This window comes from Myodes glareolus, chromosome 6, assembly GCF_982192425.1.
Source record: "Myodes glareolus chromosome 6, mMyoGla1.1, whole genome shotgun sequence".
Taxonomy (NCBI): Eukaryota; Metazoa; Chordata; class Mammalia; order Rodentia; family Cricetidae; genus Myodes; species Myodes glareolus.
In genome coordinates this window covers 112,072,382-112,091,763 of record NC_142031.1, presented here as the reverse complement: position 1 = coordinate 112,091,763, position 19,382 = coordinate 112,072,382, and the positions used below count along the sequence as shown (strand labels likewise).

The 19,382-nt window shown below is 46.1% G+C and overlaps 1 protein-coding gene across 2 annotated transcripts in view; it reads left to right on the top strand.

The window, feature by feature from the left end:
- The first annotated feature begins 293 nt into the window (after positions 1–293).
- The window catches only part of Gpnmb (glycoprotein nmb), a 34,682-nt gene continuing 15,593 nt past the window's right edge, over positions 294–19,382 (top strand). The window contains exons 1-5 of one of the 2 annotated variants that reach the window (XM_085691172.2): positions 294–509; positions 12,743–12,895; positions 14,297–14,440; positions 17,145–17,318; positions 18,966–19,124. In XM_085691172.2, the coding sequence (XP_085547298.2) occupies positions 440–509; positions 12,743–12,895; positions 14,297–14,440; positions 17,145–17,318; positions 18,966–19,124 (700 nt within the window). In that variant the 5' untranslated portion in view covers positions 294–439. The remainder of the gene's footprint in view (positions 510–12,742; positions 12,896–14,296; positions 14,441–17,144; positions 17,319–18,965; positions 19,125–19,382) is intronic. The other variant, XM_048440298.3, reaches the window with a different exon arrangement.

Sequence of the window (19,382 nt, the reverse complement as noted above, 5' to 3'; positions counted from 1 at the left end):
CTTTGTTTGGCGTGGGAATGCTAGCTAGTGCCGCTGTCCAAATTCTGGAAGATGCGTCGCACGAGCAGCAGCGAAGAAAGTTCACCAACAACGAAGAATGTCAGAATGTCGGAATAGGATTTTAGGAAGCTCCCTTTAAACTAGGAAAAAGGGAGGGGGGAGAGAAAAGAGAGACGCGAATGTGGGATCACAAAATGAAAAGACCGTACATCCGAAGTCAATAAATAGATGCCAGGGGCAAGTGAGTCATAAGCACGAGTTCTTAAGAGGTGGAATTCGAGAGATCCAGCTACACTGCTTAAAACATCACATGATCTTCCTCAGGCCCCGTATTTCATAAATCAGAGCGGGGCTCAGGAAGCTGACACCGTGACTCCTGGTGGATGGGACTGGCCAGTGAGAGTTAAGCCCTGACTGATTGCGGGCGCTCGGACTCAGTATGGAGAATCTCCTCGGAGTCCTGGGATTTCTGCTGCTGGCTTCAGGACTGCCGCTCCAGGAGGCCAAGCGTGAGTCAGGTCCTCTCTGGACGTTTGCATTCGCTGGTCCAAGGGGTGCGCCTCGGGCCCTCGAGAGAAGTTTAGGGATCCGCAGGAAGCGGGGTATATTCCGAATGCTGGGACTGCGCTCTTTGCTTGGGGTTCATGGAGAGCAAAAGCCACGCGGCCATCCTAAGCCTTTTCCGCCCTGGCTGTGTTGTAGCTAGAAGCGGGAGAACAGCTTGTACCCCAAGAATAAAGCAAGTCTCCCAAACCACCCTCAACTGCTTCAGGCTCACAGGGTGGAGCTTTTAGATGAGGTTCTCGTCAACTTAGCAGAACTCCCCACCCCATCCCCTGCACACCTCAGGGCGCGGCGGCTCCAGCGAGGATTTTGAGGGACAAGCTGGCTCCACCCTGGGTGGGCTTTATGGCACGGGTCCTACTAACAATGCCGATGGCCAGTCAGTGACAGCGGCGTCTTCCGGAATTGGGCGCCCTGGTCTAGCATCCTTGGTGTTCAATCGGGATGGAGTAGCGCGCCAGCACTCCCACTTGTCCCCGTCCGGGTGTGGCTGTTCCGTTCCTAACAGAGCTACTGAGTGGCGGGGCGGGGGGTGGGGGAGCCACTCAACCTCGTTTTCCAGGGGCCGGGGACCAGTCAGGACCGGCATCTTCCCTGAGCCCGACTGTTGCCATCTGATTGGTAACGCCAGCTAGCTCAGATAACCCCAACTCCACCTTGGCCTGGGGCAGTTCCAGAGAAGAGGGTCACCTCCTCTAATGCAAGCCAGGCCCTCTCTTAATTCGTCCTGGCTGGGATGGATCCCAGGCCAAGCATAGTGAAAGCGCTGGGGACCCTGCTCTCGGGGATTGGCCAGGCAAGCTGGCAAGCGTCCCAGTCCCACTAGACACCTCAGTGTGCTCAAAAGCTGGGATGCCCTAGACTTGGGGCGCCCCGCCCGAGACTCCACCTTTGTCCCCTGAGGCTGATTGCAGGTTTAAACTTCAAACACAGAACAGCAGCCAGCGGGGTGCCAGGTGGAATGTCCCACCTTGCGTCTAGGTGTGGCGCCTTCACAGAGCGAGGGGAACCTGACTTTGTGATTGTCCAGTTTGCCCACATAAAGAACTCCGCCACTAAGAGCTCCAGGAATTCGCCCTGGGTCGCACTAAGAGAGCAGATGGAAGGGGACGTACGCCATCTCACCCGCTGTTCTTCTACCCCAGGGTTTGGGGAAGAATAGAGATGGGTTCGTGTCAGCTGCTTGTCTGGGTTACAAGTTAGCTTCGATTTTCCTTTTCCTCGTTTGCAAATGTGTTTTAGAGTCTGGCTAGCAGAGGTGCTCGACCAGAGCATACATTCAGTGGTAATTCTTAAGGACCGCCCGACCGATCCGCTCGCCCCGGAGCCCCCTCCCCCGTACCTCCCGCAGACAGACAACTGGGAGCCTGTCACAAAAGTGAGCTATCTAAGTTCTCTCCCCAAAACTCCACGGCTCTGCTCTGAAAACAGCAGCCAAAGCTGGGCTAAGTGGCCCACGCCTTTAATCCCAGCACTCGGGAGAGGCAGGTGGATCTCCGTGAGACAGCCTAGGGTACATAGTGGCTTTAAGGATCGCCTGAGCTACATAGACCTGCCTCGAAAAAAGCCCAACCAACCAAACAGTAGCCAGAAATTGAATAATGGAAGTCTCAGACCACGTTTCAAAGCCCTGGAATGAGGAGGAAGCAGAAGTGCTGGCGGAGCAGGTATCAGGAGTCCTAATGAAGAGGGGAGCCCTTCAACCTGCTGCAGCGGCAGGTTTACTTCCCCTCTACCCCTGCCCGCCTCCTCCCTGTTAAAGTTTGCTCGCTATTAGGCTGATCTGGTTTTAAACTGAACTTCTATGTTTTAGGGCAATTGTACACTCGTGCGAAATTGAAAGAAATAATTCGGACAAATTCCAGTATAACCTTTACCCAGTTTGTCCAAGGGCAAACTTAGACAAAACAAAATCAAGTATCACAGCAAGATCCTGGAGGAGGGGCAGTCAAAATACAGAACACGCCCGTTGCCACCGCAACAATCCCAGGACCTTTCATCACCAAATACCCTTCTCAACCCAATTCCAGACCCTGACCACTAGGAATCTGTCCATTTTAAATCATTTTTTTATTATTATTGTTTTCAGAACGCCGCACAATGGCATTTTACACAGCATGTAACTGTAGACATTGGCCGGAGGTTTCTCTTTAGTATAGTTAACTGGGGATTTGTTGGCATTGCCACATTCATCAGGGCACACCCCTTTAACCCCTCAACCACCAAATGACATCAGAGTTATTCCAAGGTGGGCTTTTCCAAATAAAGAGGCTATGAATTTCCATGTGCAAATTTTTATGTGGTTACAAATTTTTGTTTCTCTGGGATTCATACCAAAGAGTACAACTAAAACAAGTTATGTCAGGAGGTGGTGGCGCACACCTTTAACCCCAGCACTCTGCAGGCAGAGGCAGTCAGATCTCTGAGTTTGAGGCCAGCCTGGTCTACAAAGTGAGTTCCAGGACAGCTAGAGCTACATAGTGAGAGCTGTCTCAAAAAAAAGAAGGGGGAAAAAGGCAAATTACACAGTGGTTAACTGCACATTGAGTTTTATTAGAATTTAGAAGGACGGCTTCACCTTTTCAAGTTCTTGCCAGTAGTCTGCGGTGACCCAATTTTTCTAGGTCCTTCCCATCACTTGGTGGGCACCGGCACTGCTTTTGGCTTTGGTGGTAGTGATTATGGTGTTTGGGAGGGTTCATCAGCAACCCTCTAGTGTCCGGTGTCTACACATCCTCTGTAGCACAGTCTCATGGCTTTTCCCATTTTCAGATTGGATTGCTCTTTCATGGTATGCTCCTAGCCTGTGGCTCTCCTTTGCTTCTTCCCACAGGGTGTCAAAGAACAGAGATTTCTTAGTTGAATAAGGGCTCCATCCATCAGTTTTTTATGGATTATGCTTTTGGTTAACCTAATAATTCTTTTCTAGCCCTAAGTCCTGATGTTTCCATCTGATACGGGAGAATTGTCTGTATTCTGTCAATCATTTTAATAAAACGCTGATTGGCCAGGCAGGCAGTATAGGCGGGAAAGCCAGACAGGAAGTAGGGGTGGAGCAAAGAGACTGGGAGTATTCTGGAAGCAGAGCTCCCTCAGCACTCCTGTCCAGACCACCAAAGAGGCAACATGTAAGCTGTCACACTGAGAAAGGTACTGAGCCCATGTGGCTAACGTAGATAAGAATAATGGGGTAACATAAGTTATAAGAGTTAACAAGAAGCCTGACCTAATGGGCCAATCAGCTTTATAACTTATAGAGATCTTTGTGTGATTGGTTTTCTTTGGGGTTTGCTGACTTGTTGGGGTGCTGGGCGGGATAGATACCCCAATAAACCGGCCCTCATGTTACATATGGCGCCCACGTGGATAACTGAATCCACAGAAAGCTTGGGAAAGCTTGGGAAAGCTTGGGAAAGAGTAAAGCATGTTTTCTTGGTAGCAGCAATTTCTCGGGTCTGCTCTGCTTGCTAGAGGCAAGCAAGGCTTTCATCTAAGAGAGGCTTCCTGACTCAGCTTCAGCTGCAAAACCCTGCAGCTCTTTTAAGAGGTCCTGCCGCAAAACACTTAACTGGTGTTGATGAAAAGCTGAACACATGCTTTTCAGTTTTCAGCAGTAGCAGGAAAAAAGCTGTGCTGTTTTAAAATGCCGTCTTTCTGGGCTGCCCTGCCAGGGCAATCTCTGACTGTTTCAGGCAGGCAGTCCGATTGAGTGTGGTCTGTGAGCAGAATGCTGCAGCTTGCTTGCTAGCAAGGACCTTGAAACGCCATAGAGTTGTGGCAACAAAAATGGCTACAGCCAGTACCTCCGCAGAGGCTGGAAAGCTAAGGATCTAGCCTTCAAAGCCATGGCTTTCAGTATTGCTTTGTAAATTAAAGGCTCATGTGGTCAAAAAAGAGGGATATACAATAAAGAGAGATTCAAAGATGAAGAAAACCTCTAAATGGTTTACAGTGTGTTAAAAATATATGCAGGCTTAAAGGTTAAAGTCATTAAAAATAAAAAAGAAAGAAAGGGAGATATAGGGTGTGGTGGTACACACTTTTAATCCCAATGCCTGGGAGGCAGAGGCACATTGACCTCTGAGACTTTTAAGGGGCAGAGGTAGTTGACCTCTGTGACTTCAAGGTGTGGTAGCACACACCTTTAATCCCATTGCCTGGGAGGAAGAGACAGATCTCTGAGTTCAAGGTGTGGTAGCACACACCTTTAATCCTAGCACGGGGGAAGCAGAGACACGTGGATCTCTGTGAGTTCAAGGTGTGGTAGCAAACACCTTTGAGCCCAGTACTGGGGAGGCAGAGACAGAAGGATCTCTGTGAGTTCAAGGACAGCCTGGTCTACAGAGTTATTCCAGGACAAAGATATATACGGAGAACCTGACTCAAAAAGCCAAAAGATAAAAGTAAAAATAAAGAAATAGAGGTTAAAATAAAGATGGAGAATACACAGAGAATCTTGATACTGTATGTTATTATGCTCTCTTTGAATTGTTTGAATGCTGAGGAAGGAGCAACAGCTGCTGAAAGACTTTTGTTTATAAATGCTGCTGAACTAACCCAAGATAGGAATTTTGAAAATACCTTGGCTTCAAAACTGAAGTCAAAAGGTATGTTACTTTGGAGAAGAGATTTTGCTTTTGTTTCCACAGAAAACGAGAGACTCTGGATTTATTCAGAGTTAAGAATAATCACCTTTGACCAAGGGAGGCCACCTGAAAAATCTCCGATAGGAACAGATGGCCCAGATGTCTGAGTTCTTCATCCAGAACAGGTTCAAGACTGCTGCCTGAGATGATCAAGACTCACAGGATACTCCAGACAGGACTTGATTATAACTCTTAAGTTTTCTTTAGGTCCCCATAAGATTATCAGCGCCCCCAACCAGCAGGAAGTAGCCTGAAATACTACGCCCACATTCCCAACAAATGGACTATGGGTATTTTCCTTTGTTTAAAAAAAAAAGAGGGAAATGATACGGGAGAATTGTCTGTATTCTGTCAATCATTTTAATAAAACGCTGATTGGCCAGGCAGGCAGTATAGGCGGGAAAGCCAGACAGGAAGTAGGGGTGGAGCAAAGAGACTGGGAGTATTCTGGAAGCAGAGCTCCCTCAGCACTCCTGTCCAGACCACCAAAGAGGCAACATGTAAGCTGTCACACTGAGAAAGGTACTGAGCCCATGTGGCTAACGTAGATAAGAATAATGGGGTAACATAAGTTATAAGAGTTAACAAGAAGCCTGACCTAATGGGCCAATCAGCTTTATAACTTATAGAGATCTTTGTGTGATTGGTTTTCTTTGGGGTTTGCTGACTTGTTGGGGTGCTGGGCGGGATAGATACCCCAATAAACCGGCCCTCATGTTACATCCATCTATGTTTGCTGCTTTTTAAAATGTGTCTTTTCTCTATCGTGTTATTTTTCTTTTTGAAACCTTTGGGAAAAAATGTATTTTAGGGGGGCGATGCCTGCAGAGGCCAGAAGAGGGCGGCAGATCTCCTGGCTCTGGAACCTTTGCAAGCTCCCTAACTTAAGCTAAGATCTCCGCTCCTGTCCTGAGCTAGTGCAGCTGGCAACCTTAACCGCTGGGTCCTCCCTCCAGCTCCTCTGTGAATGATTCTGTCGGGGCTGAACTCTGGAAGGGCAAGATCCAACAGGTTTGCTCCTGGTTTCCCTGCTCCTCCAGTGCTCCCTGTATTTTTCTTTTCTTTTTTCTTTCTTCCTTTTTTTTAAATTGATACTTATTGACCTCTACATTTTTCTCTGCTTCACCCCCTCCCTACCTCTCCCCTTGTAGCAATGAGGGGGCCGGCTTGTTGGGGTATCGGTTCCTGCCCGGTACTCCACAGCGAGCAAGCCCCAAAGAAAATTAATCACACAGAGATCTCTATAAGTTATAAAGCTGATTGGCCCATTAGGCCAGGCTTCTTGTTAACTCTTATAACTTATATTAACCCATTATTCTCATCTATGTTAGCCATAATGGCTCCGTACCTTTCTCTGCTGGGCAAGTTACATGCTGTCTCTTCGGTGGTCTGTACAGGAATGGCTGAGAGAGAGCTTCTGCTTCCAGAATACTCCCAGTCTCTTTGCTCCACCCCTACTTCCTGTCTGGCTTTCCCACCTATACTGCCTGCCTGGCCAATCAGCGTTTTATTAAAATATGATTGACAGAATACAGATAATTCTACCGTACCATCCCCTCTCTCCTTCAATTCTCCCCCAAGGTCCCCATGCTCCCAAGTTACTCAGGAGATCTTGTCTTTTTATACTTTCTACTTCCCATGTAGATTAGATCTATGTAAGTCTCTCTTAGTGTCCATATTGTTGTCTAAGTTCTCTGGGATTGTGGTTTGTAGGCTGGCTTTCTTTGCTTTATGTTTAAAAACCACCTATGAGTGAGTACATGTGATAATTGTCTTTCTCTGTCTGGGTTACCTCAATCAAAATAATGTTTTCTAGTTCCATCCATTTTCCTGCAAAATTCAAGCTGTCGTTATTTTTTTTCTGCTGTGTAGTACTGCATTGTGTAAATGTACCACATTTTCCTTATCCATTCTTCGGTCGAAGGGCATTTAGGTTGTTTCCAGGTTCTGGCTCTGACAGACAAAGCTGCTATGAGCATAGTTGAGCACATGTCCTTGGGGCACAATTGAGCATCCTTTGGATATATACCCAAAAGTGCTATTATTGGGTCTTGAGGAAGGTTGTTTCCCAATTTTCTGAGAAATCACCACACTGACATCCAAAGGGATTGTATCAGCTTGTATTCCCACCAGCAATGCAGAAGTGTTCCCTTTACCCCACATCCTCCCCAGCATAAGTTGTCATCAGTGTTTTTGATCTTGGCCATTCTTACAGGTGTAAGATGGAATCTCAGAGTTGTTTTGATTTGTATTTCTCTGATGACTAAGGATTTTGAGCATTTCCTTAAGTATCTTTCAGCCATTTTAGATTCCTCTGTTGAGAGTTCTCTGTTTAGGTCTATACTCCATTTTTTAAATGGATTATGTGATCTTTTGGTGTCCAATTTCTTGAGTTCTTTGTATATTTTGGAGATCAGACCTCTGTCTGATGTGGGGTTAGTGAAGATCTTTTCCCATTCTGTAGGCTGTCGTTTGGTCTTGTTGACCATGTCCTTTGCTTTACAGAAGCTTTTCAGTTTCAGGAGGTCCCATTTATTAATTGTTTCTCTCAGTGTCTGTGCTGCTGAGGTTATATTTAGGAAGTGGTTCCCTGTGCCAATGCGTTCAAGTGTACTTCCCACTTTCTCTTCTATGAGGTTCAGTGTGACTGGCTTTATGTTGAGGTCTTTGATCCATTTGGACTTGAGTTTTGTGCATGGTGATAGATATGGGCCTATTTTCATTTTTCTACATGTTGATATCCAGTTATGCCAGCACCATTTGTCAAATATGCTTTCTTTCTTCCATTTGATATTTTTTTGCTTCTTTATCAAATATCAGGTGTTTGAAGATGCATGGATTGATATCCGGGTCTTGTATTAGGTTCCATTGGTCCTCCAGTCTGTTTTTATGCCAGTACCAAGCTGTTTTCAGTACTGTAGCTCTGTAGTAGAGTTTGAAGTCAGGGATTGTGATGGCTCTTTCTTTTTCTTTTTCCCTTTTTCCTTTTTTTAAGACAGGGTTTCTTTGTGCAACCCGACAGTCCTGGAACTCAGTCTGCAGACTAGGCTGCCTGCCTCTGCCTCTGAGGTGCTGGGAATAATGGCGTGTGCCACCATTGTCTAGCTGTATTTTTCTTTGACTTCTGAAATTTACAAGCAGAGGAGCAATCCATGTGGTTTTGACAGGGTTGGTTTTGTTTCATTTTTTGTTTGTTTGCTTTTGTTTTTATGGTGATGCTGGAGTTCAAAGCCAGGGCACCGTCCCACACCCCAACCTGATCTGTGCCTTGGTTTCATCTCTGAAAACACTCTTCCTCAGAACCTGAGGCAAAGATTCTGAAACAGTGAGAAGAGCTTGTGGGTATGAAAGGAGGTGAGCCTCCTTTTACACTAGGTTGAAGAGGACCCTGAGGAACCCTATCTCTGACCGAGGTGTTGTCATCTCTAAAGTGGGTCTTTCCACATGACCCCAGACTGAACCTCCAGTTATAAACATTGGTTAATATCAATGTCTTTTCCCGGTGCAAACAGTCTTGAGACTGGCTTGAGGTTTGCTGGTTTGAAGGCTGAAGCTTTTATACTTTAAAAAAATGTTGGAGTGGCCCAGGCGGCCCCAGGCAGCAGCTGTAGGCAGGCAGCGGACTCTAATTCCAAGACAGAGATGACTGTGGGGGCCATGTGAGCAGGCAGCGGGCTCACAGAGCAGGCACTAGCCCAGTGGGTTCCGAGCTGCTCGCTGCGGGTCCCAGTAGAGCAGCTTGCGGCGGGGCAAGCGGGTGTGAGCAGGCGGCGGGTAGAGTTCTTACAAGACACAGTAAACAGATATAAAGCTGAACATTTATTACTTAAAGGAGAGAGAGAGAGAGGGACAGAGAGACACGTGTGCACACGTCAAGAGGGGACTGTCAAAGTGTGTGATCCAAGATGGCGGGGAGAGGTCAGGGGTCACCGGGAGTGGGCGTGGCTTGCCCCTTAAAAGGACAAAAGAATAACAGAGCCCACACAGCCTGTTTAAGACAGAGACCATGCACCGTGACTCCTACGTCACTGTTGTTTCCCACTGCGCCTGCCTTTCTGTTGAGAAAAGAACGGGAGAAGGGATGGCCCTTTGGATACATTGCCTAGGCACAAACTTGAATTCCATATACAGCACCTGCAGAAGTGGGGAGCATGTACAAAAACAGGACATACAGACACCTGTCTCTTAGTGCAAAGGAAGTAGAGACAGGTGGATCCATGGGACTGGCTAGCTAGCCAATCTGTCCTAATTGGTGAGCTCTAGACCAATGAGAGACTATATCTCAAAAGGAGGTATACAGCATTTCTGAGTATGGCACCTGAAGTTGTACACACACACACACACACACACACACACACACACACTAAAAATAAACTGGGCAGGGGATGTAGCCCAGCTTCCCTAACATGCGAACATCTATCTAAAATATACGGGGCCCAGAGTTCTAAGTATCCTGTGCCACCACTGCTCTCCATGTGAGAGGTAAAACCTTGATGAGAAGAAACAGATTAGTGCATGCATTCAAAATGGCTTCTCCGCATAGTCACTAACTACCACACCTCATGGTATTTCTTCCAGTGTCTAAGACATGAAGACAATTTTTGCCCTACAAAAGCTCATGGCAAGATGCAGGGCCATAGAAATTGATGAGCGAACAGTTGCAGACACTGTGGTTAGAGGCTACTTAGGTTACTGGAAGTTAAGCTTTGGGCTAGAATAGAAAAGCCTAAGATTCTTCTTATCTCATACATCCAGCCCAGAGAAAGTGTTTTAGTTAGGGTTTCTATTGCTGTGAAGAGACACCGTGACCACAGCAACTCTTGTAAAGAAAAGCATTTAACTAACTGGAGCTGGCTTACAGTTCAGAGATTCAGTCCATTATCAGCATGGGGAAGCATGGCAGCGTGCAGTCAGACACGGTTCTGGAGAAGGAGCTTAGAGGCTTAGAGGTCTACATCTGAATCCACAAAGGTCAGGAAGAGAGAAAGACACCGGGGCCTGGCTTAAGCATCTAAAACCTCAAAGACAACCCCCCCCCCCCCCCCCCCCCCGTGACACACTTTCTCCAACAAGATCATGCTTCCTAACAGAACCTCTCCCACTGAGCCTATGGGGGCCATTTTTATTCAAACCACCACAGGCAGGCAGCGCAGGAGCAATGACTCAGCAGGGTCTTCTAGGCAGTTGTTATTTCTGTCAGCATTCTAGTCTGACACCACTGATGTGCTGGCTGCTCCCTCACATCTGCATCTTCATGGTAAAGGATAGTTGTGACGGCCAAACACCAGGCCAGTTACTGCACCTCTGAAATCAGTTCAGAAGAGAGAAGACTGAGGCCATTTCTCCTTCATCTTCCTTTGTAAAGGAGAAACACTTCCCAGAAACTCAGGAGACTTCCTCTCAGCTTTTCTAAACCAGAATATAATCATCTTCCCCCACTCAACTGCAAGGAAAGCTGGGAAAATGAGTCTTTTGGGGATTGTGATCTGTGATCTATTTTACCTAGGGGATTAAGAGAAGGGAGTAGGCAGGCAAACAAAACAAAAAGATATAATTACTATTAAGTGGTAATAATACCACTTATATTATTGTGACATAATGGAATTCAGTTGTAATTCCCTAAACTACAAAAGAAGGTAGATTTGATGTGTGCCTATGATCTCAGCTCTTGAGAGATAAAGGCACAAAGGTCAAGAGTTCAAGGTTATCCTAGGCTGCATAATTAGTTTGAGGGCAAACTGGACCCTTTGTTTTGTAAAGAAAAACAAACAAGTAAGAAAAAGAAAGAAAGATGGATATATAGAAAACAAGATGGTAGATTCAAATCCACAATCTGTTATTATATTATATGTAAATTATCTCAGTACTTCAGACAAAAGAGATTTTCATATTTAATTTATAGAAATACAATTAAATATATTCCGTCTTCAAGAAACCCACATTAAATAAGAATACATGCAAGTTAGAAGTAAAATAATGGAGGCTGGAGAGACAGCTCCGAGGTTAAAAACACTGGCTGCTCTTCCAGAAGGCCTGGGTTTCAATTCCCCTGCAACCAAATGGCAGCTCACAACTGTAACTCCCGTCCCAAGGGCTCCAGCCACCTCTTCTGGGATCCAGTGGGCACTCTATGGGCATGGTACACAAACATGTAGGCAAAACACCTACACACATCAAATAAAATAAATAAATCGTTTTTGAAAAGAAAAACAATGGGTAAAGGTAAACCCAGCAAGCAGTCTTCAGAGCAAGGAATGTTACCATGGATAGGAAGGGTAACACTAATAAGAAAATATCCAATTCAATCTAAAAAGCAATCATTCTAAATGCATATATACCTAACAAGAGAGCTTCAAAATACATTTAAAAAGAGATGCAACTGGAAAAAAGAAATAAGGTACAACTCTAACCCAAACAACATTTTTTTTTAAAAAAAAAAATCACTACTTAGCAAATACAGACTATACACCGGCTTATGCTGTATCTGAGTGGGGGATGTTTGTTTTTGAGACAAAGCCTCTTTTTGTAGCCCAGGCTAGCCTTGAGTTCATGGCAATCCTCCTGTCTCAGCCTCCTGGGCATAGATATGATGCAATTGCGGTACTCTACAATGTGTATGGAATTTTCACCGAGATGTATACTTAGAGTTCTACCATGAGCCCTCCTGTACTCGCATATGTATCTCTTGGCATTCTGGGATTATTCCCAAGCTTGGCATTCTGGGATTTAGACAAGACAGTAAAAAGACTGGGGCAAGAGGCAAAACTGTATGAAGAAAACAGCATCCAAGTTTCCCTTTAGGTACTATTACCACATCTAAATATTCGGAGGCTATATATTGAGAAGCTAAGTACAGTTAAGAAAAATTGGCTGTCAAAAATTTTTCTTAGAGGCTGGGCTTTGTGGTCAGTGCCTTTAATCCAACAACTCAGGAAGCAGAGGCAGGTGGATCTACGTGAATTTGAAACCAGACTGGTATACATAGTGATTTCCAGGACAGCCAGGGCCTATCCTGGTGTTGAGATGCTATCTCAAAAAACAAACAACATGTCTTTCTTTAGTTCTCTATAAACAGTCCCTGTCGGCTTACTGTATTTTTACATTTATTTGTTTGTTTGTGTTGGGGCATTGCAGAGGTCAGTGGACAAGTCTGACTAGCTGCTTCTACCACGTGAGTTCTAGAGAACAGAACGCACGTAGTCTTGGTGGCCAGTGACCTCACCAGCTGGGACATCGCACCAGCCTTACCTGGCTGGTTTGGACTCAGAGTTTCATTATGCAGTTCTGGCTGGCCTAGAAATCATGATGTACACCAGGCTAGCCTCCGCTTCACAGAGATCTGCCTTCCTCCTGCTGGCTGGAATTAGTGTGAGCCACTGCTCCCAGCCAGCCATTTCTAAAGCACCTTTGTTTATTTGATTTATTGTAAATGTGCTTCCCAGTGACCTAAGCTGAGAAGCCTCATCGACCATTCTCACTGAAGCGCTAAATGAGAAATGGAATAGACAAGATCTTTTGTTTCCCAAACCTAGGATTTCGTGACGTGCTGGGCCACGAGCAGTCTCCAGGTCACGTGAGGGAGCACAACCAATTACGTGGCTGGTCTTCTGATGAAACGGAGTGGAATGAAAACCTGTACCCAGTGTGGAAGAGGGGAGATGGCAGATGGAAGAACTCCTGGGAAGGTAAGCAGAAACTCTACCCCACAGCCGCGGCGGAGCTACCTCTACCCCACAGCCGCGGCGGAGCTACCTCAGCCAGAGCCTTGGACAGGAGGCCTCAGGCTGCCCTGAACGACTGCGCTCTAGCTGCTGCAACCCCTGGATTTGGCAAGCTTCTCTTTCTCCCAACATTTTCACTTTTTTGTTTGTTTGTTTGTTTGTTTGTTTGTTTTTTCTGAGACAGGGTTTCTCTGTGTAATAGTCCTAGCACTCCTGGAACTCACTCTGTAGACCAGGCTGACCTCGAACTCACAGAGATCCGCCTGCCTCTGCCTCCCAAGTGCTGGGATCAAAGGCATGTGCCACCACGGCCCAGTCCATTTTTATTTTATTTTTCTTTTTATTTTTATTATGTATACAGTGTTCTGCCTCCATGTATGTCTGAAGGCCATAAGAGGGAATTATATCTCATTACAGATGGTTTTGAGCTACTATGTGTGCTCTGGGAATTGAACTCAGGACCTCTGGAAGCACAGCCGGTGTTCTGAGCCACTGAGCCATCCCTCCAGCCCCCATTTTCTCTTTCTTTTTTTAAAGATTTATTTATTTATTTATACAGTATCCTGCCTGTAGGCCAGAAGAGGGTACCAGATCTCATTATAGGTGGTTGTGAGCCACCATGTGGTTCCTGGGAATTGAACTCAGGACCTCTGGAGGGGCAGTCAGCATCTCTCTAGCCCCCCCAACACCACCACCATTTTCATTTTCTAAGTCACAAATCACCTGGACTTTTAGACATTTCTAAGGTTGTCGCTCTTGGAATATTTTAGAGAGCAAGCAGATTTGGCTTCAAAACTGTTGGCTACCATGACTTAGGCAACCTCAGAAAAGCAGAGACATGACCTGATTATCCGGAAGTGTGACTTCCCGGAAAGTCTACAAACTTTCAACATGTGCCTCCTCAATCCAAAAACCAGCTTTTTTTTTTTTATTGTTATGTGTGAGTATCAGTGTTCTGTCTGTGTGTATCTGTGCACCACATGTGTGCCTGGTGCACAAGGAAGCCATTAAAGGGCATCAAATCCCTTGGAACTAGAACTCCAGATGATTGTGAGCTGCAATGTGGGTAGTGGGGTTGAACCAGGGTCCCCTGAGAAAGCAGCCAGTGCTCTTAACACGGAGTCCTCTCTCCAGCCCCTTTTATCTTCAGTGATTTTTTCCCCCATGATTATAAAATCTATTAACTGTTCTGACTTATTTTTCTATAATATTGTGAAAGCTAAAGTTAGTGTCCAGGAGATAAATTTAACACACCATAAAGAGGCTTACGGAGCACATGGTCCTTACCCACAGATACTACTTTATCATAAACACATTTGGTGAAAGGCTGTCTGGGGGAACAAGCTCCCTTCTTTGTTACCCTAGGAGGCCGTGTGCAAGCAGTCCTGACCAGTGACTCACCAGCTCTGGTGGGATCCAATATCACGTTTGTGGTGAACCTGGTGTTCCCCAGATGCCAGAAGGAAGATGCCGATGGCAACATCATTTATGAGAAGAACTGCAGAAATGGTAAGGAGGCCAGCTCTCCTCCTGGAGCCCCACCCATAATCCTAGCGCTCATGGGTGCTCTCACCACCCCTTGCCACCCTTCTTGTCAAGCTGGATGGCAGGGATGTGTGCAACTGTCCAGATGTTGTTTCTTCATCAACACCAGTGTTAGCCAAGCCTCCTTAGCAGGCTGGTGGCTCCTGCTCCTTGGCACCTGTGCAGTGCAGCGGGGTGGGAGGGTGGGGGGAGGTGTCACTTTCTTGTACAAAGTATTTTTCCTGTATGTACGTCATGGACTTTGATCATGTCCCCCTCCAATTCCCCTGTCCTTTCCCTCTGCCCCTCACTGGTTCCAGCTCTTCCCAATACCTCGCTTGAAGCTCTACCACTGAGTTGGGATGAACTCAGTGAATTAGAACTTGCCTGGACTGTTCAGGGCCCTGGGTTCCAGCCCCAGGGCTACACACACATTCAAAACTCTAAACGCCCGTTTCCTCCATTGTCACACCCAGGTTGTCCTCCATGTCCCCTGGACAGAGAACGCATTGTCTGTGCTCAGAGTCTCATTTTATCACCTGATTTTAAACAAAAGAAATACCACCCAGGGCTCCATTTGACAGGTTTATTTCTGCTGACTAATATTTTGAAACAAATGACCGTCTGCTAGCGCAGACGCTGAGTGGGCATGCTCTGACTTTGTTTTACTCTTAAAGAAATGAGTTTCCTGTTCGTGTTAAAAGAGCATAACTACATCACGGAAAATTATCTCGTGAGGTTGCTCACTCTGGAGAACTCAGTTAACCACTGAGATTACTCCAGTGCTGAAGATGCCCCTGCCTGTGCCATGTGGGGCTTTTATAAATCTGTTGATGTGTTCATCCCTCATTAATTTTTTATCTCCCTTTGAGGCAAACACTAAATTCTGTATGCACAGGGGTATACTTATTTATCTAGTGGTATTTATTATTTTCTCTCTCCCATTCCCACTCCTCTTCTCTTCTCTTCTCTTCTCTTCTCTTCTCCTCTCTCTCTCTCTCTCTCTCTCTCTCTCTCTCTCATGTCTATATAACCCAAATGAGCCTTAAACTCATGATCCTCCTGCCTCAGTCTCCAGAGGATTGGGATTACAGGTATGTGTTACTATACCCTACTTCCTCTTTAAAAAAAAAAAAAGCTGATTCTGACCAGAGTGGTAACACATGCTGGTAATTCCCACATTCCCACACTTGGGAGGTTGACACAGGGGAATCTCAAATTTGAGGCCAGCCTGGACTACATAGCAAGGACCAGATTTTCTCCATGTAGCCCTGCCTGTGCTGGAACTTGCTTTGTAGACCAGGCTAGCCTTGAATGCAAAGATCTGCCTGCCTCTGCCTCCTAAGTGCTAAGCTTAAAGCTGTGCGCCGTCACACCTGACTTGAGGCATCGTAACTGTAACGGGAAACTGGGAAGTACACAAGAACCAATGGAGCTATGCCAAAGGACCCAGGAGCCGGCCTAAGGGGGTTGGGTGGCTGGGCGGGGGGTGGGGGACCATTTAAGAATAAGAAGGAATAGTAGCTGGATAAAGGAACTCTTCGAGGACACAGACTAAGGGATGTTCTAGATGGCAGACAATGACCAGGTCTTGCTTAGAAGCAAAAGATCACACATTTGGAAAGGCTCTGCTCAGGCATGCAGTGCCTGCCGTACTGACCCCTCTTCAGTGATACTCGTGTCCTGCTCACTCACGTTTGACTTCCTTGTACAAACTGCAGTAACTGCTGGGTGTGGGGCACACCTTTATCCCAGCACTTGGAAGGCAGAGGCAGGAGGATCTCTGTGAGTTTGAGGCCAGCCTGGTCTACAAGAGCTAGTTCCAGGACAGCTAGAGGTACACAGAGACACCCTCTCTCAAAGAAATCACACCACCACCACCACCACAACAACAAAAATGCAGTAGCTGAAAACCACATAGGCCTCCAGCACCATGTTAAGCCCCACCATGCTGCCTTTCAGCATGTTGAGGAGCTTGTGATACCATTGTAATGCTGCGGGTGAAATTCCTCATGGGTATCCAGCTTGTCAGCTCTCCAGGTTAAACCTTCATTAAGACTCTCTTTCAGAGGCAAGAGCAACACCATTTTTGCAGTCCTGGTGTCTGCAAAGTCAGGAGATTCTCTTTTAAGGATTTATTTTTATGTTTTAATTTTATGTAGCTGTGTGTCTGCGTTTGTGTGTGCGAGTGTCCTCCGAGGCCAGCAGAGGGTGACAGATTCCCGGGCTGTTACGTGGGAGGAGAATTCTTTCCATCGACTCCTATGCGGGAGGGCAGGGCATGCTGGGGTGGGTGTGGCTCTGCAGGGCTGTGAGGGAACGCACTCCTTAAGACCTTCCCCTGTTGAAGACTTGGGACTGTGATCCAGGACTTAGCTGCGGTGACAAATGAGTGAGGGAAAGTGTGTGCACTAGAAGATGATGTCCCCTGTAGTTTAGTTTGAATAGCACCGAGATAAGTAAAATCTCCAGATGGAAGTTTCCTGGAACTTGATAGTATAACACTTTATTGGAATACAGCACATGCACAGGAAAGTGCACGAGCCATCTGCATGCCATGGGTGGTTTCTGAACAGTAGAGCCTGCAGCAGCTTCTACAGGGCTTCTAGGGAAAGGAAGTGTTTGAGGGTTGAGCATCGTGCATTTAAAGGCCAGAAAACTAACTCGACCTTGTCTGTCTCTCCATTAGATTTGGGGTTCACTTCTGACCGGTCTGTCTACAACTGGACAGCAGGAGCAGAGGGTGGTGACTGGGAAGGCGGCACCGGCCAGAGCCAGCACCTGGCGTTCCCCGACGGGAAGCCCTTCCCTCGCCCCCATGGATGGAAGAAGTGGAGCTTTGTCTACGTCTTTCACACACTTGGTTTGGCTTTTACATACTCGCTTAGCTCTTTACACTCCTGTCAGACTTTAACGTTGTCCTCCGTATTCTCTGAGAGGGTAGCCCTCACCCCTCCGTCGACTCCTTGCTGGAGTGGACAGGGAGGGGAAATGAAGTCCTGGCTAACCTCGCCAAGTCTGCAGGACACCACAGAATGAAGTGAGGAGAAGGAAGTGACTTTGGCTCTCTACACAACAGCAGATTAGTCTTCTATAGCACTATGAAAATATCTATTTGAACAGTACATGGTTGCACATTTGTTAATTTGTTAACATTCTAAGTGAATTAGTGAACTTAGTTATAGAAGCATGGGAAGGTTGAAAACATAGACGAGCACAAACAAAATACAAAAGAATCATCTACAAATAGCATCAGAAATTATTGCTATTAAGTGATGATGTTTTCAATATTGACATTTCTTGTTTAAGGTCATAATGGATACACATTTTTATTTTGCTGTCATAGCATTTGACTGTATTATTTAAACTTCCTTGCATTGTTTTAATGGCAACACAGTACACCACTGTGCAGACCTAGAACAATCTAGACACTGTTTTTCTCTGGCATAGTCTACTCTCTGGTTTCCAAAAACATAACAGGCATTCATTCACTTTGCTGCATTATTAGTGATCTGTTACTTTAAGAGAAACAAGGCTACTGAATTCTCAGTCTATCACTAGAGTGCCAAGTCTATGGATCGGTGGTACAATGCATACCCAGCATGTATGAAGATCCCTGAGTTACAAAGTCAGCAGCACACACAGCTCTCCAGGAGCCAACCGAGGCTGAATATTTGGAATCTGCTCCAATTGAGCATCTCCCAGATTTCCGAAGGTTTTGACCTTTGACTGAGAGCATCCTTTTCCTTCAGCTTTAGCGGAGCATGCCATTTGAACAACAGAGCAGGCCAGGCATCATACCTGCCCAAAGCTGGCTTTCCCTGATGCCATCCTAGCCCTGCTGGTCAGCTCCGCAAGCTCGCCATTCATTGACCTGCACTCCTGTGGCTGCAGAGGGTAGTGGAAGACACTCCCTTTGTATCCGTGATCCACAGTCGCTCTCTCGTGTCTCGCTTGTTTTAGGTACAAGTACTTCTAGAGAGTGGGGGTCCAGTCTCCCAGAAAAATCTAAACAGCCTACATCAATTGCTTTTTAAATGATAACAAAAATATGGTAGATTTGTGAATAAAGACCTTTTAAAACTCTCCCACATACCTCACCCTGACATTAAATGATGTTCATTGAAACTTAATAAAGTGTTCATCTGTAAATTAGGAACTAATTATATTGTCCCACTAAAGAGTTCTTTCACTGTAACCAGCTGTGTGCAGTTACCTGAGTTGCTTCATCGGGTTTGGCATAGAGCCAGGCACCATCTCCTTTTCTGGAGCTTCCAAACTGTTCTCTCCTCAAGGCAGCTTTTTTAATAATAATAACTTATTTAATTTTATGTGCATTGGCACGAGGGTCCCTGAAACTTGAGTTACAGACAGTTGTAAGCTGCTATGTTGGTGCTGAGAACTGAGCCATCTCTCCAGCACCCTCAAGACAGCCTTTAGCCTTTCAGAAATAACTTTGTTGAATGATCATGACATGTCACCAATAACTGGAAATGTCCATCTTCCACAGGTCAGTATTTCCAAAAACTGGGTCGGTGTTCAGCACGGGTTTCGGTTAACACAGTCAATATGACACTTGGCCATCAGGTCATGGAGGTGACTGTCTTTCGAAGACACGGCCGGGCATACATTCCCATCGCTCAGGTGAAAGACGTGTATGTGATAACAGGTGCGTGGTGTGAACTCACGTCAGTGGGGCACAAGGCATGGGCTCCTTTTGACATCTAGTGTCTGGGTTAGGGTAAGACTTTGCTCTGAGCAGAGCGAAAATGTTGAATTATGTTTTACCCCACCTGCTTGTTAGCGGGGACACTCTAAAATTTACACATGAGAAGGTCTCATTTGACTCTTGAGCCAGAACACATCATTGTGGCCCCCTCTCCTCACAGATGAGAAACAGTGTGCTTTCTTCCTTCTCCTGGTGCAT